The sequence below is a fragment of the Tachyglossus aculeatus genome, chromosome 21, assembly GCF_015852505.1.
Source record: "Tachyglossus aculeatus isolate mTacAcu1 chromosome 21, mTacAcu1.pri, whole genome shotgun sequence".
NCBI classification, from domain to species: Eukaryota; Metazoa; Chordata; class Mammalia; order Monotremata; family Tachyglossidae; genus Tachyglossus; species Tachyglossus aculeatus.
In genome coordinates, this window is record NC_052086.1 from 41,530,724 (window position 1) to 41,554,585 (window position 23,862).

The 23,862-nt window shown below is 48.0% G+C and overlaps 1 protein-coding gene across 1 annotated transcript in view; it reads left to right on the forward strand.

The window, feature by feature from the left end:
- Positions 1 to 23,862, forward strand: part of NOS1 (nitric oxide synthase 1) — a 178,925-nt gene that overhangs the window by 107,169 nt on the left and 47,894 nt on the right. Inside the window, 6 exon segments of the mRNA XM_038763769.1 lie at positions 278 to 422; positions 5,137 to 5,241; positions 11,313 to 11,371; positions 18,330 to 18,446; positions 20,647 to 20,821; positions 22,953 to 23,091. Coding sequence (XP_038619697.1) covers positions 278 to 422; positions 5,137 to 5,241; positions 11,313 to 11,371; positions 18,330 to 18,446; positions 20,647 to 20,821; positions 22,953 to 23,091 — 740 coding nt within the window.

Below are 23,862 nucleotides of genomic sequence, written 5' to 3' on the forward strand. Positions count from 1 at the left end.
GTCCCACGGGGGGGCTCACAGTCTTCATCCCCATTTTACAGATGAGGGAACTGAGGCGCAGAGAAATTAAGTGATTCGCCCAAAGTCACACAGCTGGGTGGATTTATGAAGTGCTATATGTTGCCAACTTGTACTTCCCAAGCGCTTAGTACGGTGCTCTGCACACAGTCAGCGCTCAGTAAATGCGATTGATTGATTGATTGATTGATTGATAGAGAGACGGTCCTTACCCAACAGCGGGCTCACCGATTCTCCTTCTGTCCCCGCTTCTCCGCAGAGCCGTCAAGTTCTCCGCCAAGCTGATGGGGCAAGCGATGGCCAAGAGGGTGAAAGCCACCATCCTCTACGGCACCGAGACGGGCCGGTCCCAGGCTTACGCGAAGGCCTTGTGCGAGATCTTCAAGCACGCGTTTGACGCCAAGGTAGGAAAGGCGGCCACCCCGGCCCGGCCCGCCCGCCGCCTCCCCTCCCCTCTTTCCTCCCGAGGGGCTGCAATAATAATGACGGCATTTGTTAAGCGCTTACTCTGTGCGAAGCACTGCTCAAGCCCCTCGCACTCGGGCGAAGCCCCCAAAGATGGCATCGGGAGCAGGAGTGCCCCGTGGCCTCAGGGGGACAACTTCACAACAAGCTTCCCTCCTTCCTTCGTCCATTCAATCGTATTTATTGAGCGCTTACTGTGTGCAGAGCACTGGACTAACCAGGCAGTGTTCTAAGTGCTGAGGTAAAGACAAGTTAATCAGATTGGACACAGTCCATGTTCCACTATTTATTTATTTATTTATTACTCTATTTATTTATTATTACTCTGTTTGTTTATTTATTACTCTACTTATTTTATTTGTACATATTTATTCTATTTATTTTACTTTGTCAACATGCTTTGTCTTGTTGTCCGTCTCCCCCTTCTAGACTGTCAGCCCACTGTTGGGTAGGGACCATCTCTAGATGTTGCCAACTTGTACTTCCCAAGCACTTAGTACAGTGCTCTGCACACAGTAAGCGCTCAGTAAATACGATTGAATGAATGAATGAATGAATGAATGAACGTGGGGCTCACAGTCTCTAGATGTTGCCAACTTGTACTTCCCAAGTACTTAGTACAGTGCTCTGCACACAGTAAGCGCTCAGTAAATACGATTGAATGAATGAATGAATGAATGAACGTGGGGCTCACAGTCTTAATCCCCATTTTACAGATGAGGTATCTGGGGCACAGAGAAGTTAAGGGACTTACCCACGGTCACACAGCAGATAGGTGGCACATTCATTCATTCATTCAGTCGTATTTATTGAGCGCTTACTGTGTGCAGAGCACTGTACTAACCAGGCAGTGTTTTAAGTGCTGGGGTAACTACAAGTTAATCAGATTGGATACAGTTCATGTCCCACGTGGGGCTCATAGTCTTCATCCCCGTTTTACAGATGAGGTATCTGGGGCACAGAGAAGTTAAGGGACTTACCCAAGGTCACACAGCAGATAGGTGGCACATTCATTCATTCACTCAGTCGTATTTATTGAGCGCTTACTGTGTGCAGAGCACTGTACTAAGCGCTTGGGAAGTACAAGTTGGCAACAGATAGAGACGGTCCCTACCCAACAGCGGGCTCACAGTCTAGAAGAGAAGCAACGTGGCCTAGTGGAAAGAGCTCCGGCCTAAGAGTCAGAAGGACCTGGGTTCTAATCCCGGCTCCGCCACTTGTCTACTGTGTGATCTTGGGCAAGTCACTTCATTCATTCATTCATTCAATCGTATTTATTGAGTGCTTACTGTGTGCAGAGCACTGTACTAAGCGCTTGGGAAGTACAAGTTGGCCACATCTAGGGACGGTCCCTACCCGACAACGGGCTCACAGTCTAGAAGGGGGAGAGAGACAACAGAACAAAACATATTAACAAAATAAAATAAATAGAATAGTAAATATGTACTAGTAAAATAAATAGAGTAATACATCTGTCCAAACATCTATACAGGGGCTGTGGGGAGGGGAAGGAGGTAGGGCAGGGGGACGGGGAGGGGGAGAGGAATGAGGGGGCTCAGTCTGGGAAGGCCTCCTGGAGGAGGTGAGCTCTCAGTATTCCTCCAGGAGGCCTTCCCAGACTGAGCCCCTTCCTTCCTTTCCCCCTCGTCCCCCTCTCCATCCCCCCCATCTTACCTCCTTCCCTTCCCCACACCACCTGGATATATGGATATATGTTTGTACAGATTTATTACTCTATTTATTTATTTATTTATTTATCTTACTTGTACATATCTATTCTATTTATTTTACTTTGTTAGTATGTTTTGTTTTGTTCTCCGTCTCCCCCTTTTAGACTGCGAGCCCACTGCTGGGTAGGGACTGTCTCTATGTGTTGCCAACTTGTACTTCCCAAGCGCTTAGTACAGTGCTCTGCACACAGTAAGCGCTCAATAAATACGATTGATGATGATGATGATGATGATTTCTCTATTTATTTATTTACTTATATTACTTGTACATATCTATTCTATTTATTTTATTTGGTTAGTATGTTTGGTTTTGTTCTCCGTCTCCCCCTTTTAGACTGTGAGCCCACTGTTGGGTAGGGACTGTCTCTATATGTTGCCAACTTGGACTTCCCAAGTGCTTAGTCCAGTGCTCTGCACACAGTAAGCGCTCAATAAATACGGTTGATTCATTCATTCATTCAATCATTCATTCACTCAATCGTATTTATTGAGTGCTGACTGTGTGCAGAGCACTGTACTAAGCCCTTGGAAAGTACAATTCGGCACCAGATAGAGACAATCCCTACCCAACAACGGGCTCACAGTCCAGAACACTATGTGGGCTTGTATCCCCCCCAGCGCTTAGAACAGCGCTTTGCACATAGTAAGCGCTTAACAAATGCCATCATCATCATTATTATTATGTGGGTCCACCCCGATTTTCTTGTATCTACCCCAGCGCTTTCTAGAGTGTTTCATTCATTCAATCAGTTGTATTTATTGAGCACTTACTGTGTGCAGAGCACTGTACTAAGCGCTTGGGAAGTACAAGTCGGCAACATATAGAGACGGTCCCTACCCACCTACAGTCTAGAAGGGGGAGACAGACAACAAAACAAAACATGTGGACTGGTGTCAAAACCATCAGAATAAATACTGTGTGTTTGGCGCATAGTAAGCGCTTAACGAATACCACAGTCATCATCATCATCATCATCATCATCTCTCCCTTCCCTGCCCCAGAGGAGCTGTATTCAGTCCATCATTCAGTCGTATTTATTGAGCGCTTACTGTGAGCAGAGCACTGGACTAAGCGCTTGGGAAGTCCAAGTTGGCAACATACAGAGACAGTCCCTGCCCGACAGCGGGCTCACAGTCTAGAAGCGGGAGACAGACAACAAGACCAAACATATTCACAAAATAAAATAAATAGAATAAATCTGTACAAATAAAATAAATAAATAAAGAGAGTAATAAATACGTACAAACATAGATACATAGATACAGGTGCTGTGGGGAGGGGAAGGAGGTGCATCTATATTTGGGTGCATCTGTATGTATGTTTGTGTGTGTGTGCCTTCACATGTCTGGCTGTGGCTGTATATTGTGTGGGTGTCTGTGTGTCTACATATGTGTGTGTGTGTGTGCATACGCATGTGTGGCTGTGTCTGTCTGTATGTTGTGTGGGTGTCTGTGTGTCTACATATGTGTGCATGTGCATATGCGTGTGTGGTTGTGTCTGTCTGTATGTTGTGTGGGTGTCTGTGTGTCTACATATGTGTGTGTGTGTGCATACGCACGTGTGGCTGTGTCTGTATGTTGTGTGGGTGTCTGTGTGTCTACATATGTGTGTGTGTGTGTGCATACGCGTGTGTGGCTGTGTCTGTCTGTATATTGTGTGGATGTCTGTGTGTCTACATATGTGTGTGTGTGTGCATATGCACGTGTGTCTGTGTCTGTATGTTGTGTGGGTGTCTGTGTGTCTACATATGTGTGTGTGTGCATACGCGTGTGTGGCTGTGTCTGTCTGTATGTTGTGTGGGTGTCTGTGTGTCTACATGTGTGTGTGTGTGTGCATGCGCGTGTGTGGCTGTGTCTGTCTGTATATTGTGTGGATGTCTGTGTGTCTACATATGTGTGTGTGTGTGTGTGCATATGTGTGGGTGTCTGTGTGTCTACATATGTGTGTGTGTGTGCATACGCGTGTGTGGCTGTGTCTGTCTGTATGTTGTGTGGGTGTCTGTGTGTCTACATGTGTGTGTGTGTGTGTGCATACGCGTGTGTGGCTGTGTCTGTATGTTGTGTGGGTGTCTGTGTCTACATATGTGTGTGTGTGCATATGCGTGTGTGGCTGTGTCTGTCTGTATGTTGTGTGATGTGTGGGTGTCTGTGTGTTTACATATGTGCGTGTGCATACGTGTGTGTGGCTGTGTCTGTCTGTATGTTGTGTGGGTGTCTGTGTGTCTACATATGTGTGTGTGTGCATACGCGTGTGTGGCTGTGTCTGTCTGTATGTTGTGTGGGTGTCTGTGTGTCTACATATGTGTGTGTGTGCATACGTGTGTGTGGCTGTGTCTGTCTGTATGTTGTGTGGGTGTCTGTGTGTCTACATATGTGTGTGTGTGCATACGCATGTGTGGCTGTGTCTGTCTGTATGTTGTGTGGGTGTCTGTGTGTCTACATATGTGTGCATGTGCATATGCGTGTGTGGTTGTGTCTGTCTGTATGTTGTGTGGGTGTCTGTGTGTCTACATATGTGTGTGTGTGTGCATACGCACGTGTGGCTGTGTCTGTATGTTGTGTGGGTGTCTGTGTGTCTACATATGTGTGTGTGTGTGTGCATACGCGTGTGTGGCTGTGTCTGTCTGTATATTGTGTGGATGTCTGTGTGTCTACATATGTGTGTGTGTGTGCATATGCGCGTGTGTCTGTGTCTGTATGTTGTGTGGGTGTCTGTGTGTCTACATATGTGTGTGTGTGCATACGCGTGTGTGGCTGTGTCTGTCTGTATGTTGTGTGGGTGTCTGTGTGTCTACATATGTGTGTGTGTGTGCATGCGCGTGTGTGGCTGTGTCTGTATGTTGTGTGGGTGTCTGCATGTGTGTCTACATATGTGTGTGTGTGTGTGTGTGTGTGTCTCCCGCTCTCTCTGTCTCCGGCCCAGGTGATGTCCATGGAAGAGTACGACATTGTGCATTTGGAACACGAAACCTTGGTCCTGGTGGTGACAAGCACCTTCGGCAACGGAGACCCCCCGGAGAACGGAGAGGTGAGCGCACCCAGCACGGGAAAGGCCTTGGGGTCCCCACGCCTCCTCCAGGGAGCCCCCCCAGACCCCCAAGGCCCCCCGCGCTCCAGCCCCTTAAACCCGGGAGCCACCCGGCCCTCTCCCAACCGCACCGAAGGACCTACAGTGCGCAGTGTGGGTGGGTGAACGTGTGCGGAATAATAATAATAATAATCATAATGATAATGGCATTTATTAAGCGCTTACTATGCGCAAAGCACTGTTCTAAGCGCTGGGGAGGTTACAAGGTGATCAGGTTGTCCCACGGGGGGCTCACAGTCTTCATCCCCATTTTCCAGATGAGGTAACTGAGGCCCAGGGAAGTGAAGTGACTCGCCCAAAGTCACCCAGCTGACAATTGGCGGAGCCGGGATTTGAACCCATGACCTCTGACTCCCTAAGCCCCGGCTCTTTCCATTGAGCCACGCTGCTTCCATACATAATAATGATAGTGATGGTATTTGTTAAGCGCTTACTCTGTGCCAAGCCCTGTTCTAAGCGCTGGGAAGGATACAAGGTGATCAGATTGTACCACGGGAGCTCACAGTCTTCACCCCCATTTTCCGGATGAGGGAACTGAGGCCCAGGGAAGTGAAGTGACATGCCCAAAATCACCCAGCTGACAATTGGTGGAGCCGGAATTTGAACCCATGACCTCTGACTCCCAAGCCCAGGCTCTTTCCATTGAGCGACACTGCTTCCATACATAATAATAATAGTGATGGTATTTGTTAAGCACTTACTATATCCCAAGCACTGTTCTAAGCGCTGGGGAGGATACAAGGTGATCAGGTTGTCCCGCGGGAGCTCACAGTCTTCACCCCCGTTTTCCGGATGAGGCCCAGAGAATCAATCAATCAATCAATCATATTTATTGAGCGCTTACTGTGTGCAGAGCACTGTACTAAGCGCTTGGGAAGTACAAGTTGGCAACATATAGAGACAGTCTCTACCCAACAGTGGGCTCACAGTCTAGAAGAGAAGTGAAGTGACTTGCCCAAAGTCACCCAGCTGACAATTGGCGGAGCGGGATTTGAACCCATGACCTCTGACTCCCAAGCCCAGGCTCTTTCCATTGAGCCACACTGCTTCCATACATAATAATGATAGTGATGGTATTTGTTAAGCGCTTACTCTGTGCCAAGCCCTGTTCTAAGCGCTGGGGAGGATACAAGGTCATCAGGTTGTTCCGTGGGAGCGCACAGTCTTCACCCCCATTTTCCAGATGAGGGAACTGAGGCCCAGAGAAGTGAAGTGACTTGCCCAAAGTCACCCAGCTGACAACTGGCGGAGCCGGGATTTGAACCCATGACCTCTGACTCCCTAAGCCCGGGCTCTTTCCACTGAGCCACACTGCTTCCATACATAATAATAATAGTGATGGTATTTGTTAAGCACTTACTCTGTGCCAAGCCCTGTTCTAAGCGCTGGGGAGGATACAAGTTCATCAGATTGTCCCATGGGAGCTCACAGTCTTCACCCCCATTTTCCGGATGAGGGAACTGAGGCCCAGGGAAGTGAAGTGACTTGCCCAAAGTCACCCAAATGACAACTGGTGGGGCTGGGATTTGAACCCATGACCTCTGACTCCCAAGCCCAGGCTCTTTCCATTGAGCCACACTGCTTCCATACATAATATTAATAGTGATGGTATTTGTTAAGCGCTTACTCTGTGCCAAGCCCTGTTCTAAGCGCTGGGGAGGATACAAGGTGATCAGGTTGTCCCACGGGAGCTCACAGTCTTCACCCCCATTTTCCGGATGAGGGAACTGAGGCCCAGAGAAGTGAAGTGACTTGCCCAAAGTCACCCAGCTGACAATTGGCGGGGCCGGGATTTGAACCCATGACCTCTGGCTCCCAAGCCCGGGCTCTTTCCATTGAGCCACACTGCTTCCATACATAATATGCTTCTAGACTGTGAGCCTGCTGCTGGGTAGGGACCGTCTCTATATGTTGCCAACTTGGACTTCTCAAGCGCTTAGTCCAGTGCTCTGCACACAGTAAGCGCTCAATAAATACAATTGAATGAATAATAATAATAGTGACGGTATTTGTTAAGCGCTTACTCTGGGCCAAGCCCTGTTCTAAGCGCTGGGGGAGATACGGGGTCATCAGCATGGCTGCTCAGTGGTAAGAGCCCGGGCTTTGGAGTCAGAGGTCATGGGTTCAAATCCCGGCTCCGCCAATTGTCAGCTGGGTGACTTTGGGCAAGTCACTTCACTTCTCTAGACGGTGAGCCCACTGTTGAGTCGGGACCGTCTCTATATGTTGCCAACTTGTACTTCCCAAGCGCTTAGTCCAGTGCTCTGCACACAGTAAGCGCTCAATAAATACGATGGATTGATTGATTCTCTGGGCCTCAGTTCCCTCATCTGTCAAATGGGGATGAAGACTGTGAGCCCCCCGTGGGACAACCTGATCACCTTGTAACCTCCCCAGTGCTTAGAACAGTACTTTGCACGTAGTAAGCGCTCAATGAAATGCCATCATTTATTTTATTTATCAGGTTGTCCCACGTGGGGCTCACAGTCTTCACCTCCCCATTTGACAGATGAGGGAACTGAGGCCCGGAGGTGGGAAATGACTTGCCTAAAGTCACAAGGGTGTGTGTGTGTGTGTGTGTGTGGAATTGTGTCTCTTTCCACATCAGTGGGCTGAGGGAGGACGCCCGGGTCTCCCCCCACCTCTGTGCGAGCCTTTCATTCATTCATTCATTCAATCGTATTTACTGAGCGCTTACTGTGTGCGGAGCACTGTACTAAGCGCTTGGGAAGTACAAATCGGCAACACACAGAGACAGTCCCTACCCAACAACGGGCTCACAGTCTAGAAGGGGGAGACACACAACAAAATAAGTAGACAGGTGCCAATGCTATCCGAATAAACATAATTATAGATGTATACTACATCATTACTATAGACACAAAACATCATGACATACAGAAGCATCATCATCATCATCATCAATCGTATTTATTTAGCGCTTACTATGTGCAGAGCACTGTACTAAGCGCTTGAGAAGTACAAATCGGCAACATACAGAGGCAGTCCCTACCCAACAGTGGGCTCACAGTCTAAAAGGGGGTGACAGGGAACAAAACCAAACATACTAACAAAATCAAATAAATAGAATAGATATGTACAAGTAAAATAAATAAATAGAGTAATAAATATGTACAAACATATATACATATATACAGGTGCTGTGGGGAAGAGAAGCAGCGTGGCTCAATGGAAAGAGCCCGGGCTTGGGAGTCGGAGGTCCTGGGTTCTAATTCTAGCTCTGCCACTTGTCTGCTGTGCGACATTAGGGAGGTCACTTGACTTCTCTGTGCTTCAGTCACCTCCTCTCCAGGTTCCTCCGGCTGCCTGCCCCCGGCTGTGCCCGGCCGGCCTGCCAGCCTGCCAATCAATCAATCAATCAATCAATCGTATTTATTGAGCGCTTACTGTGTGCAGAGCACTGTACTAAGCCTTGTGTCCCCCCAAGTTTGTGTCCCTCCAACAGGCGCCAAAAACCACCAATTCAGCCCCGGCCCATTTTACCCTCCTCCCCCTACCCAACCAGGGGGTCCCATTGACCTCCCTTCCCCCTTCACACCCCCCACCCCAGCCCTTTCATTCATTCACTCATTCAATCGTATTTACTGAGCGCTTACTGTGTGCAGGGCACTGGACTAAGCGCTTGGGAAGTCCAAGTTGGCAACATAGGGAGACGGTCCCTACCCAAAAATGGGCTCGCAGTCTAGAGACTGTTGGGTAGGGACCATCTCAATCAATCAATCAATCAATCAATCAATCAATCGTATTTATTGAGGGCTTACTGTGTGCGGAGCACTGTACTAAGCGCCTGGGAAGTACAAGTTGGCAACACATAGAGACAGTCCCTACCCAACAGCGGGCTCACAGTCTAGAAAGTAGGCTCATAGTCTAGAAAAGTCTCTCTATGTTGCCGACTTGGACTTCCCAAGCGCTTAGTCCAGTGCTCTGCACACAGTAAACGCTCAATAAATACGATTGATTGATTGATTGATAGAGAAGCAGCGTGGCTTAGTGGAAAGAGCCCGGGCTTTGGAGTCGGAGGTCATGGGTTCAAATCCCGGCTCCACCAGTTGTCACCTGTGTGACTTGGGGCAAGTCACTTCACTTCTCTGGGCCTCAGTTACCTCATCTGTCAAATGGGGATGAAGACTGTGAGTCCCCCGTGGGGCAACCTGATCACTTTGTAACCTCTCCAGCGCTTAGAACAGTGCTTTGCACATAGTAAGTGCATAATAAATGCCATTATTATTATTATTATTATTATTATTCTCTGGGCCTCAGTTCCCTCCTCTGGAAAACGGGGATGGAGACTGTGACCCCACGGGGGACAACCTGATTACCTTGGATCTACCCCAGTGTTTAGAAAAGTGCCCAGCACATCATAACAATAATAATAATAATGATGGTATTTGTTCAGCGCTTACTATGTGCCAAGCACTGTTCTAAGCACTGGGGGAGATACAAGGTAATTAGCTTGTTCCCCGAGGGGCTCACAGTCTTAATAATAATAATAATAATGGTATTTGTTAAGTGCTTACTATGTGCCAAGCACTGTTCTAAGCGATGGGGTTGATAAAAGGTAATTAGGTTGTTCCACAAGGGGCAAACAGTCTTAATAATAATAATAATAATAATAATAGTATTTGTTAAGCGCTTACTATGTGCTGAGCACTGTTCTAATCACTGGGGTAGATACAAGGTAATTAGGTTGTTCTGTGAGGGGCTCACAGCCTTAATAATAATAATAATAATAATGGTATTTTTTAAGCTTTGTTAAGCGCTTACTATGTGCCAAGCACTGTTCTAAGTGCTGGGGTAAATACAAGATCATCAGGTTATTCCACGAGGGGCTCACAGTCTTAATAATAATATTAATAATGATGGTATTTGTTAAGCACTTATGTGCCGAGCACTGTTCTAACTGCTGGGGTGGATACAAGGTAATTAGATTGTTTTGTGAGGGGCTCACAGCCTTAATAATAATAATAATAATGGTGTTTGTTAAGCGCTTGCTATGTGCCAAGCACTGTTCTAAGCGCTGGGGTAAATACAAGGTCATCAGGTTGTTCCACGAGGGGCTCACAGTCTTAATAATAATAATAGTATTTGTTAAGCGCTTACTATGTGCCGAGCACTGTTCTAACCGCTGGGGTAGATACAAGGTAATTAGGTTGTTCTGTGAGGGGCTCACAGCCTTAATAATAATAATAATAACAATGGTATTTGTTAAGCGCTTACTATGTGCCAAGCACTGTTCTAAGCGCTGGAGTAGATACAAGGTCATCAGGTTGTTCCACGAGGGGCTCACAGTCTTAATAATAATAATAATGATGATGGTATTTGTTAAGCGCTTGCCGCTCGGGTAGATGCAAGGTCATTAGGTTGTTCCGTGAGGGGCTCACAGTCTTAATAATAACAATAACAATAATAATAATAATAATAATAATAATGGAATTTGTTAAGCGCTTACTATGTGCCAAGCACTGTTCTAAGTGCTGGGGGAGATACAAGGTCATTAGGTTGTTCCGTGAGGGGCTCACGGTCTTAATAATAATAAGAATAATAATAATAATAATAATGGCATTTGTTAAGCGCTTACTATGTGCCAAGCACTGTTCTAAGCACTGGGGGAGATACAAGGTCATTACGTTGTTCCATGAGGGGCTCACAGTCTTAATAATAACAATAATAATAATAATAATAATAATGGCATTTGTTAAGCGCTTACTATGTGCCAAGCACTGTTCTAAGCACTGGGGGAGATAATAAGGTTATCTGGTTGTCCCACGTAGAGGCTCACAGTCTTAATCCCCATTTTACGGATGAGGTCACTGAGGCCCAGAGAAGTGAAGTGACTCACCCAAAGTCACCCAGCTGACAAGTGGCGGAGCCGGGATTAGAACCCAGGCCCTCTGACTCCCAAGCCCGGGCTCTTGCCACTAAGCCACGCCGCTTGAGGGTTTAATCGATACCGTCTTTCTTCATTATTATTATTTTCCCTCTTTCTCCAGAAATTTGGCTGCGCCCTGATGGAGATGAGACATCTGCATTCCATGGCGGATGAGAGGAAGTAAGTGATGGGATAAAGTATCCGGCGCGGGCGAAAACTGGACCCTAAAAGCCTGCGATTTGTCCCGCTTGGTTTGGGCATGGTGATGGAGAAGCCCCCATGACATTATTGGCCAGTTTTTATTATTATTATTATTATTATTAATAATAATAATAATAAATATTGGTATTAGTTAAGCCCTTACTATGTGCCAAGCACTGTTCTAAGCGCTGGGGGGGATACAAGGTCATCAGGTTATCCCACATGGGGCTCACAGTCTTCCCACCCTCTCACCCTCCCGCTTTCTCTTTCTTTTCTTTATAACGGTCTTCGTTAAGCGCTTACTATGTGCCAGGCACTGTCTAAGCGCTCATCCAGCATTCCGTGTAAGGTTTCGCAAAGCAACGTCAGGTACTTGCTCTGGTCGTCGGAATGATGGTAATGATAATAATAATAATTATGGTATTCGTTAGGCGCTTACTATGTGGCCAAGCGCTGGAGTTCCCAAGCAGAGGCACACAGTAAGCGCTCAATAAATACGATTGAATGAATGAATGAATGCAAAGTAATCAGGTTGTCCCACGGGGGGCTCACAGTCTTTGACCCCATTTTACAGATGAGGGAACTGAGGCCCGGAGAGGGGAAGTGAGTTGTCCAAAGTCACACAGCTGACGATTGAATGAATGAATGAATGCATGCAATCAGGTTGTCCCACGGGGGGCTCACAGTCTTCAACCCCATTTTACAGATGTGGGAACTGAGGCCCGGTGAAGGGAAGTGAGTTGTCCAAAGTCACACAGCTGATGATTGAATGAATCAATGAATGCAATCAGGTTGTCCCTCGTGGGGCTCACAGTCTTCAACCCCATTTTACAGATGAGGGAACTGAGGCCCAGAGAGGGGAAGTGAGTTGTCCAAAGTCACACAGCTGACGATTGAATGAATGAATGAATGCATGCAATCAGGTTGTCCCACGGGGGGCTCACAGTCTTCAACCCCATTTTGCAGATGAGGGAACTGAGGCCCGGTGAATGGAAGTGAGTGGTCCAAAGTCACACAGCTGACTACTGAATGAATGAATGAATGAATGCAAAGTAATCAGATTTGTCCCTCGTGGGGCTCACAGTCTTCAACCCCATTTTACAGATGAGGGAACTGAGGCCTGGAGAGTGGAAGTGAGTTGTCCAAAGTCACACAGCCGACGATTGAATGAATGAATGAATGAATGCAAACAGGTTTGTCCCTCGTGGGGCTCACAGTCTTCAACCCCATTTTACAGATGAGGGAACTGAGGCCCGGAGAAGGGAAGTGAGTTATCCAAAGTCACACAGCTGATAAGCGGGAGAGCCGGGATTCGAACCCACGACCTCTGACTCCCAAGCCCGAGCACTTTCCACTAAGCCACGCTGCTTCTCTATTTGTGAAGCGCTTACTGTGTTCCGGGCACTGTACTCAACGCGGGTGTGGATCTGAGCAAATCGGGCTGGACACGGTCCCCGTCCCACGTGGGGCTCCCGGTCTCACTCCCCATTTTCCAGATGAGGGAAACTGAGGCACCAGAAGGGAAATGACTTGCCCAAGGTCAAACAGCAGACGAGTGATGGAGCCGGGATTAGAACCCATGACCTTCTGACTCGCAAGGCCGGGCTGTAGCCCCTACGCCACATTCAACCAACCATGTCTTGTTTTGTTGTCTGTCTCCCCAATAATAATAATAATAATGATGGCATTTATTAAGTGCTTACTATGTGCAAAGCACTGTTCTAAGCGCTGGGGAGGTTACAAGGTGATCAGGTTGTCCCACAGGGGGCTAACAGTCTTCATCCCCATTTGACAGATGAGGTCACTGAGGTGCAGAGAATAATAATAATAATAGCATTTATTAAGCACTTACTATGTGCAAAGCACTATTCTAAGCGCTGAGGAGCTTATAAGGTGATCAGGTTGTCCCACGGGGGGCTAACAGTCTTAATCCCCATTTTACAGATGAGGTCACTGAGGTGCAGAGAATAATAATAATAATAATAATGGCATTTATTAAGTGCTTACTATGTGCAGAGCACTGTTCTAAGCGCTGGGGAGGTTATAAGGTGATCAGGTTGTGCCACGGGGGGCTCACAGTCTTAATCCCCATTTTACAGATGAGGTCACTGAGGTGCAGAGAATAATAATAATAATAATAATGGCATTTATTAAGCACTTACTATGTGCAAAGCACTGTTCTAAGCGCTGGGGAGGTTACAAGGTGATCAGGTTGTCCCACAGGGGGCTCACAGTCTTAATCCCCATTTTACAGATGAGGTCACTGAGGTGCAGAGAATAATAATAATAATAATAATCATGGCATTTATTAAGCGCTTACTATGTGCAAAGCACTATTCTAAGCGCTGAGGAAGTTATAAGGTGATCAGGTTGTCCCACAGGGGGCTAACAGTCTTAATCCCCATTTTACAGATGAGGTCACTGAGGTGCAGAGAATAATAATAATAATAATAATGGCATTTATTAAGCGCTTACTATGTGCAAAGCACTGTTCTAAGCGCTGGGGAGGTTACAAGGTGATCAGGTTGTCCCACAGAGGGTCACAGTCTTAATCCCCATTTTATAGATGAGGTAACGGAGGCACAGAGGAGTGAAGTGACTTGCCCAAAGTCACACAGCTGACAATTGGCAGAGCTGGGACTCGAACCCATGACCTCTGACTCCAAAGCCCGGGCTCTTTCCACTGAGCCACGCTGCTTCTCTGTCTACCACTTCCAGTCTGTGGAGCTCTACCATGCGCTCAGTTCGAAGCGCTCAATACATGCTTAGAGAAGCAGCATGGCTCAGTGGAAAAGAGCCCGAGCTTTGGAGTCAGAGGTCATGGGTTCAAATCCCGGCTCCGGCCACTGTCAACTGTGTGACTTTGGGCAAGTCACTTCACTTCTCTGGGCCTCAGTGACCTCATCTGTAAGATGGGGATGAAGACTGTGAGCCCCCCGTGAGACAACCTGATCACCTTGTAACCTCCCCAACTCTATGAGAAGCAGCGTGACCTGGTGGAAAGAGCCCGGGCTTGGGAGTCAGAGGTCATGGGTTCTAATCCCGGCTCCCCCACATGTCTGCTGTGTGATTTTGGGCAAGTCACTTCACTTCACTTAACCTTCCCCCAGTGTGGTTCAGTGGAAAGAGCCCGGGCTTTGGAGTCAGAGGTCAGGGGTTCAAATCCCAGCTCCGCCACTTGTCAGCTGTGTGACTTTGGGTGGGTCACTTAACTTCTCTGTGCCTCAGTTCCCTCATCTGTAAAATGGGAATTAAGACTGCGAGCCCCCCGTGGGACAACCTGATCACCTTGTAACCTCCCCAGTGCTTAGAACACTGCTTTGCACATAGTAAGCGCTTAATAAATGCCATTATTGTTATTATTATTATTATTATTCTCTGCACCTCAGTGACCTCATCTGTAAAATGGGGATTATGACTGTTATGCCATTATTATTATTATTATTATTATTATTATCTGCACCTTATTTCTCTTTTTCTCCCTTCTCTCTCTCTCTCTTCCTTTCTCTCCCTCTCTATCTCTGGCTCACTGTCTCTCACTTTCTCTCTTCCTCCCTCTCCCTCCCTCTCCCTCTATCTCTCCTTCTTTCTCTCCCTCTCCCTTTCTCTTTTTCTCCCCTTTTCTCTCCCTCTCCCTTTCTCTTTTTCTCCCCTTTTATCTCCCTCTTCCTCTTTCTCTCCTTCTTTCTCTCCCTCTCACTTTCTTCCTCCCTCTCCCTCCCACTCCTTCTATCCCTCTTTCTCTCCCTCCCACTCCCTCTATCCCTCTTTCTCTCCCTCTCCCTTTCTCTCTTTCTCCCTCTCCCTTTCTCTTTTTCTCCCCTTTTCTCTCCCTCCCCCTCTATCTCTCCCTCTTTCTCTTCCTCTCACTTTCTCTCTTCCTCCCTCTCCCTCCCTCTCTCTCTATCTCTCCCTCTTTCTCTCCCTCTCCCTTTCTCTTTTTCTCCCCTTTTCTCTCCCTCTCCCTTTCTCTTTTTCTCCTCTTTTATCTCCCTCTTCCTCTTTCTCTCCTTCTTTCTCTCCCTCTCACTTTCTTCCTCCCTCTCCCTCCCACTCCCTCTATCCCTCTTTCTCTCCCTCCCACTCCCTCTCCCCCTCTTTCTCTCCCTCCCACTCCCTCTCCCCCTCTTTCTCTCCCTCTCCCTTTCTCTTTTTCTCCCCTTTTCTCTCCCTCTCCATCTCTCCCTCTTCCTCTCCCTCTCACTTTCTCTCTTCCGCCCTCTCCCTCCCTCTCCCTCTATCTCTCCCTCTTTCTTTCCCTCTCCCTTTCTCTTTTTCTCCCTTTCTCTCCCTCTCACTTTCTCTCTTTCTCCCTCTTTCTCTCCCTCTCACTTTCTCTCTTCCTCCCTCTCCGTCCCTCCGTCCCTCCGTCCCTCCGTCCCTCTCCCTCTTTCTCTCCCTCTCCCTTTCCTTTATCTCCCCTTTTGACTCTCTCTCCCTCTATCTCTCCCTTTCTCTCCTTCTCACTTTCTTCCTTCCTCTCCCTCCCGCTCCCTCTATCTCTCCCTCTTTCTCTCCCTCTCCCTTTCTCCTTTTCTCCCCTTTTCTCTCCCTCTCTCTCTCTCCCTCTCACTTTCTTCCTCCCTCTCCCTCCCACTCCCTCTATCCCTCTTTCTCTCCCTCTTACTTTCTCTCTTTCTCCCTCTCCCTCTTTCTCTCCCTCTCACTTTCTCTCTTCATTCATTCAATCGTATTTATTGAGCACTTACTGTGTGGGAAGTACAAGTTGGCAACATCGCTCCCTCTTTCTCTCCCTCTCTCTTTCTCTCTTCCTCTTCCTCCCTCTCCCTCTATCTCTCCCTCTTTCTCTCCCTCTCACTTTCTCTCATCCTCCCTCTCCCTCCCTTTCCATTTCTCTCTCTTCCTTTCTCTCTCTCCCTCTTTGTCTCCCTCTCTCTTTCACTTTCTCCCTCCCTCTGCTCAAGTAAAAACTTGAGTCTCTGCCCTTATCTTTTGATCAACATTTTGATCACTTTATCATCTGCCTTTGACTGTTTCCCACGCCTCCGCTGCGGCCCAGCGTATCGACTTTGATTCACTTTTCCATTCTGGTTAGCCCTATGTGGCACAGCTCTAAACTTTATCAGTGCACGCAAACTCTCCTGCCACAATAAGGTGTCAGTTCTTAGGAGAGACCTTTGTACATGTCTGGATCTTATTTATATTGATGTCTGCCTCCTCTCCTCTAGACTGTAAGCTCGTTGTGGGCAGGGAACATGTCTGCAAATTCTGTTGTATTATAATAATAATAATAATGTTATGTGTTAAACACTTTCTATTTGCCAAGCTCTGTTCTACACGCTGGAGTAGAAACAAGGTAATCAAGTTGTTCCGTGTGGGGCTCACAGTCTTAATCCCCATTTTACAGATGAGACCAATGAGGAACAGAGAAGTGAAGTGACTTGCCCAAAGTCACAGAGCTGACAAGTGGCAGAGGTGGGATTAGAACCCACGACCTCTGACTCCCAAGCCTGTGGTCTTCCGCTAAGCCATGCTGCTTCCCTGCCAAGTGCTTAGTATATTGCTCTGCACTTATTAAGCACTCATAATTACTATGAATAGCATGGCCTAGTGGCAAAAGCCCCCTTCTTCCTCTCCCCCACCTCCCCCTCCCCATCCCCCCCGCCTTACCTCCTTCCCCTCTCCACAGCACCTGTATATATGGATATATGTTTGTACAGATTTATTACTCTATTTATTTTAATTGTACATATTTATTCTATTGATTTTATTTTGTTAATATGTTTGGTTTTGTTCTCTGTCTCCTCCTTCTAGACTGTGAGCCCACTGTTGGATAGGGACCATCTCTATATGTTGCCAACTTGGACTTCCCAAGCGCTTACAACAGTGCTCTGCACACAGTAAGCGCTCAATAAATATGATTGAAAGCATGAATGAAGAGCTGGAGCTTGGGAGTCAGAGGTCGTGGGTTCTAATCCCAGCTCCGCCACTTGTCTCCTCTTGGGCAAGTCACTCCACTTCTCTGGGCCTCAGTGACCTCATCTGTGAAAATGGGGATTAAGAGTGTGAACCTCATGTAGGACAGGGACCGTGTCCAACCGGATTACCTTGGATCGCTCCCAGCGCTTAGAACAGTGCTTGGCATGTGGTAAACGCTTAAATCATCATCATCATCAATCGTATTTATTGAGTGCTTACTATGTGCAGAGCACTGTACTAAGCGCTTGGGAAGTACAAATTGGCAACATATAGAGACAGTCCCTAATCAACAGTGGGCTCACAGTCTAAAAGGGGGAGGCAGAGAACAAAACCAAACATACTAACAAAATAAAATAAATAGAATAGATATGTACAAATAAAATAAATAAATAAATAGAGTAATAAATATGTACAAACATATATACATATATACAGGTGCTGTGGGGAAAGGAAGGAGGTAAGAAGGGGGGGATGGAGAGGGGGATGAGGGGAAGAGGAAGGAAGGGGCTCAGTCTGGGAAGGCCTCCTGGAGGAGGTGAGCTCTCAGCAGGGCCTTGAAGGGAGGAAAAGAGTTAGCTTGGCGGAGGGGCAGAGGGATTGGGGGCATTCCAGGCCCGGGGGATGACGTGGGCCGGGGGTCGATGGCGGGACGGGCGGGAACGAGGTACGGTGAGGAGATTAGTGGCAGAGGAGTGGAGGGTGCGGGCTGGGCTGGACAAGGAGAGAAGGGAGGTGAGGTAGGAGGGGGCAAGGGGATGGACAGCATGGAAACCCAGGGTGAGGAGTTTGTGCCTGATGCGCAGATTGATTGGTAGCCACTGGAGAGTTTTGAGGAGGGGAGTGATATGCCCAGAGCGTTTCTGGACAAAGATAATCCGGGCAGCAGCATGAAGTATGGATTGAAGTGGAGAGAGACACGAGGATGGGAGATCAGAGAGAAGGCTGATGCTTAAATGCCGTCGTTATTATCCTAAATACCACCATTGATTGTTCGCAGGAGCTACAAGGTCCGTTTCAACAGCGTCTCCTCCTACTCGGAGGCCAGACAATTCTCCAGGGACGGGACTGGCTCCAGGGATGCCTTCGAGAGTGCCGGCCCTCTGGCTAACGTGAGGTGAGGGGTGTTGGGGTGGACGGGTCAGCGTGGTCGGGAAAGCCATCCGGGCAGTGGAGAAGCAGCGTGGCCCAGTGCTTAGACCCCGGGCCTGGCGGATGGAAGGATCTGGGTTCTAATCCCAGCCTACCATTTCGATGTGGGCAGGGAATGTCACCGTTTAGTGTCATATTGTACTTTCCCGAGCGCTCAGTACAGTGATGATGATGTTGGTATTTGTTAAGCACTTACTATGTGCCGAGCACTGTTCTAAGTGCTGGGATAGATACAGGGTGATCAGGTGGTCCCACGGGGGGCTCACAGTCTTCATCCCCATTTTCCAGATGAGGGAACTGAAGCCCCAGAGAAGTGAAGTGACTTGCCCAAAGTCACCCAGCTGACAAGTGGCGGAGCCGGGATTTGAACCCATGACCTTTGACTCCAAAGCCCGGGCTCTTTCCACCGAGCCATGCTGCTTCATGGTGATGATGGTATTTGTTAAGCGCTTACTATGTACCAAGCACTGTTCTAAGTGCTGGGGTACATGCAAGGTGATCAGGTGTTCCCACGTGGGGCTCACAGTCTTCATCCCCATTTGACACATGAGACAACTGAGGCACAGAGAAGTGAAGCGACTTGCCCAAAGTCACACAGCTGACAAGTGGCGGAGCCGGGATTAGAACCCACAACCTCTGATTCCCAAACCCGGGCTCTTGCCACTAATCACACAGTAAGCGCTTAATAAGTACGATTGAGTGAATGAGTGGCCTTGGGCGAATCACTTCACTTTTCTAGTTCTCAGTTCCCTCATCTGTAAAATGGAGATGAAGAGTGTGACATGGGGGACAGGGATTATGTCCGACCTGATTACCTCGTATCTATCCCAGCGCTTAGAACAGTGCTTGGCACATAGTAAATGCTGAATTAGTAATAATAATACTAATTATGGGTACCAAGCACTGTTTAAACCCTGGGGTAGATGCGAGGTAATCAGATTGTCCCACGTGGGGCTCACAGTCTTAATCCCCATTTTCCAGATAAAATAGCTGAGGCAGATTCATTCAATCGTATTTATGGAGCACTTACTGTGTGCAGAGCACTGGACTAAATGCTTGGAAAGTACAACTAGGCAACAGATAGAGACAATAATAATAATAATAATAATGGTTAAGCATTTACTATGTGCCAAGTATTCTAGAATGTGAGCCCACTGTTGGGTAGGAACCGTCTCTATATGTTGCCAACTTGTACTTCCCAAGCACTTAGTACAGTGCTCTGCACACAGTAAGCGCTCAATAAATACGATTGATTGATTGATTGATTCTAAGCTCTGGGGAAGATACAAGTTTATCAGGTTGTCCCAAGTGGGGCTCACAGTCTTAATCCCCATTTTACAGATGAGGTAACTGAGGCCCAGAGAAGTGAAGTGACTTACCCAAGGTCACACAGCTGAACAGGCTCATAGTCTAGAAGGGGGGGATGTGGACAATGAAACGAAACAAGTAGACGGGCATCGATAGCATCAAAATAGAAAAATAGAATTATCGCTGTCTCTATATGTTGCCAACTTGTACTTCCCAAGCGCTTAGTACAGTGCTCTGCACACAGTAAGCGCTCAATAAATACGATTGATTGATTGATTGATTGATTGATTGATCGCAGATTAAGCGGTTCACCCAAGGTCACACAGCAGACAAGCGGCGGAGCCGGGATTAGAACCCACGTCCTCTGACTCCCAAGGCCGGGGCTTCTCAGCGCGGCTCAGTGGAAAGAGCCCGGGCTTTGGAGTCAGAGGTCATGGGTTCAAATCCCAGCTCCACCACTTAGCTGTGTGACTTTGGGCAAGTCACTTCTCTTCTCTGGGCCTCAGTTACCTCATCTGGAAATTGGACATTAAGCCCGTGAGCCCCGTGTGGGACAACCTGATTAGTTTGGAAGTTCCCCGACGCTTAGGACGGTGCTTTGCACGTAGTAAGCACTTAATAAATGCCATCCTTATCATTATTATTATTCTCAAATACCATGAAAGCCCACTGTTGGGTAGGGACTGTCTCTATATGTTGCCAACTTGTACTTCCCAAGCGCTTAGTACAGTGCTCTGCACATAGTAAGCGCTCAATAAATACGATTGATGATGATGATGATGATGAAGAAATATCATGATTATAAGTACGGTCTCCTTGGGCGGTCCTAACGGGGGACTCGCGGGCCTCGGTTGCAGGTTCTCGGTGTTTGGGCTCGGCTCGCGGGCATATCCCCATTTCTGTGCCTTTGGGCACGCCGTGGACACCCTCCTGGAGGAGCTGGGCGGAGAGCGCATTCTGAAGATGAGGGAGGGCGACGAGCTCTGTGGGCAAGAAGAGGCCTTCCGAACCTGGGCCAAAATCGTCTTTAAGGTAACTCCTTTCTTTTGAAATTTGCTCGTTCGATCGTATTCACCGAGCGCTTACTGTGTGCGGGGCGCTGTACTGAGTGCTTGGGACGTACAACTCGACAACAGATAGAGACGGTTCCTGCCCGACAAGGGGCTCGCCGTCTATGAGGGGGAGACGGACAACAAAATAGAAAAAGTAGATAGGCATCAATCAATCAATCAATCAATCATATTTATTGAGTGCTTACTATGTGCAGAGCACTGTACTAAGCGCTTGGGAAGTGCAAATTGGCAACATATATAGTCCCTACCCAACATTGGGCTCACAGTCTAAAAGGGGGAGACAGAGGACAAAACCAAACATACTAACAAAATAAAATAAATAGAATAGATATGTACAAGTAAAATAAATAGATAAATAAATAGAGTAATTAATATGTACAAACATATGTACATATATACAGGTGCTGTGGGGAAGGGAAGGAGGTAAGATGAGGGGGATGGAGAGGGGAACGAGGGGGAGAGGAAGGAAGGGGTTCAGTCTGGGAAGGCCTCTTGGAGGATCGATAGCATCTCCTGGGACCCGGAGGTGGGTGGGTGCATAGCTATTCTATTTATTTTATTTTGTTAGTTTGTTAGTTTGTTAGTTTATTTTGTTAGTATATTTGGTTTTGTTCTCTGTCTCCCCCTTTTAGACTGTGAGCCCACTGTTGGGTAGGGACTGTCTCTAGATGTTGCCAATTTGTACTTCCCAAGCGCTTAGTACAGTGCTCTGCACATAGTAAGCGCTCAATAAATACGATTGATGATGATGATGATGATGACGGGTGGGAGACGGATGGAAAAAATATCGACAACCAGAAAGAGGATCTTTCCTCCCCCCATCTAGACTGTGAGCTCACTGTGGGCAGGGATTGTCACTGTTTATTGTCATATTGTCAGAGAAGCAGAGCGGCTCAGTGGAAAGAGCATGGGCTTTGGAGTCCGAGGTCATGGGTTCAAATCCCGGCTCCACCAACTGTCAGCTGTGTGACTTTGGGCAAGTCACTTCACTTCTCTGGGCCTCAGTGACCTCATCTGGAAAATGGGGATTAAAACTGTTAGCCCCCCGTGGGACAACCTGATCACCTTGTAACCTCCCCAGCACTTAGAACAGTGGTTGGCACATAGTAAGCGCTTAACAAATACCATCATTATTTATTATTATTATTATATGGTAATTATTAATTAAATTATTATGGTCCTTGTTAAGTGCTTACTATGTACCGAGCACTGTTCTAAGCACTGGGGGAGATACAAGGTAATCAGTTTGTCCCATGTGGGGCTCACAGTCTTCATCCCCATTTTACAGAGGAGGGAACTGAGGCACAGAGAAGTGAAAGGACTTGGAGGTGGGATTAGAACCCATGTCCTCTGACTCCGAAGCCCGTGCTCTTTCCACTAAGCCACACTGCTTCTCAATTAGTCTTGGTGGGCTTCCCCTGGACGCCTGGACCTTGACCATCATCATCATCATCATCAATCGCATTTATTGAGCGCTTATTATGCGCAGAGCACTGTACTAAGCGCTCGGGAAGTACAAATTGGCAACATATAGAGACAGTCCCTACCCAACAGTGGGCTCACAGTCTAAAATGGACCCCCAGGCCTTGGCCTGGCTGAGGCAGCCAATAGTGCTCATCTTTTAGCTCCAGGTAATAATAATAATTATAACAATAACAACTGCGGTATTCGTTAAGTGCTTACTACATGCCAGATACTGTACTAAGCGCTGAGGTGGATACAAGCAAACAGGGCGGATACAGTCCCTGTCCCACAGAGTGCTCACGGCCTCGACCCCCATTATCCAGACGGGGGAAAAGAGGCCCAGAGAAGCGAAGCGACTTGTCCACGGTCACAGAGCGGACAAGTGGCAGTGTCAGGATTAGAACCCACGACCCAGCAGCCCAAACTGCTTCTCTGTGTCCTCCTCTACAGTGGCCCCGGAAGGTGGTGGGTTAGGAAAGCACAAGCTGCCTGGTTTGGAGCTTTGGGGGTCCGGGGGTGGTGGTGGGGTGGGGGACGGAGAGAGGGGCACCAGGCCTCTCCCTCCCCCAGCCACCGTCAGCCTCCACGGGGGAGACTCCTGTCTGAGCGGCCCTTGTGTGTTGTAGACGGCCTGCGATGTGTTCTGCGTGGGCGACGACGTCAACATCGAGAAGGCCAACAACTCCCTCACCAGCAACGACCGCAGCTGGAAGAGGAGCAAGTTCCGCCTGACGTACACCGCCGAGGCCCCGGAGATCCTTCAGGGTCAGGACGCGGAACCGGCCGGCCCCTGACCCCGGCGCCGACCACCGGCGCCTCCGGCCTAGACGCAGGCCCGATCCGGGCAGGGTGGGGCGGTGGGATCCTGAGGGGCGTCTGGGAAAAGGCCCCGACGCGAACCCTGGAGGTGGTCAGGCCGGGGAAGGAGGCCGGAGCTGGCGGGAGGGGATTTGGGCGAGGGTGGGAGTGACCACTTAGATATGGCTGTGAGCCCACTGTTGGGTAGAGACTGTCTCTATATGTTGCCAATTTGTACTTCCCAAGCGCTTAGTCCAGTGCTCTGCACACAGTAAGCGCTCAATAAATACGATTGATGATGATGATGATGATGTGGCTGAAACGGTAGTGTGGCGGAAGGACCAGGATGGGCACAGAGCGTGTTTCGAGAAGCCAGTCATTCGAGCGGGCTGGGCTCATTCATTCATTCATTCATTCATTCAATCGTATTTATTGAGCGCTTACTGTGTGCAGAGCACTGGACTAAGCGCTTGGGAAGTACAAGTTTGGCAACGTATGGAGATGGTCCCTACCCAAAAACGGGCTCACAGTCTATTCACACATCCTAGCCCAGAAGCCCTCTGGTCATTCTGCTCATAATAGTAATAATGTTGGTGTTTGTTAAGACTGAGTTTAAGTTTCCAAGACTGAGCCCCTTCCTTCCTCTCCCCCTCATCCCCCTCTCCATCCTCCCCATCTTACCTCCTTCCCTTCCCCACAGCACCTGTGTATATGTATATATGTTTGTACATATTTATT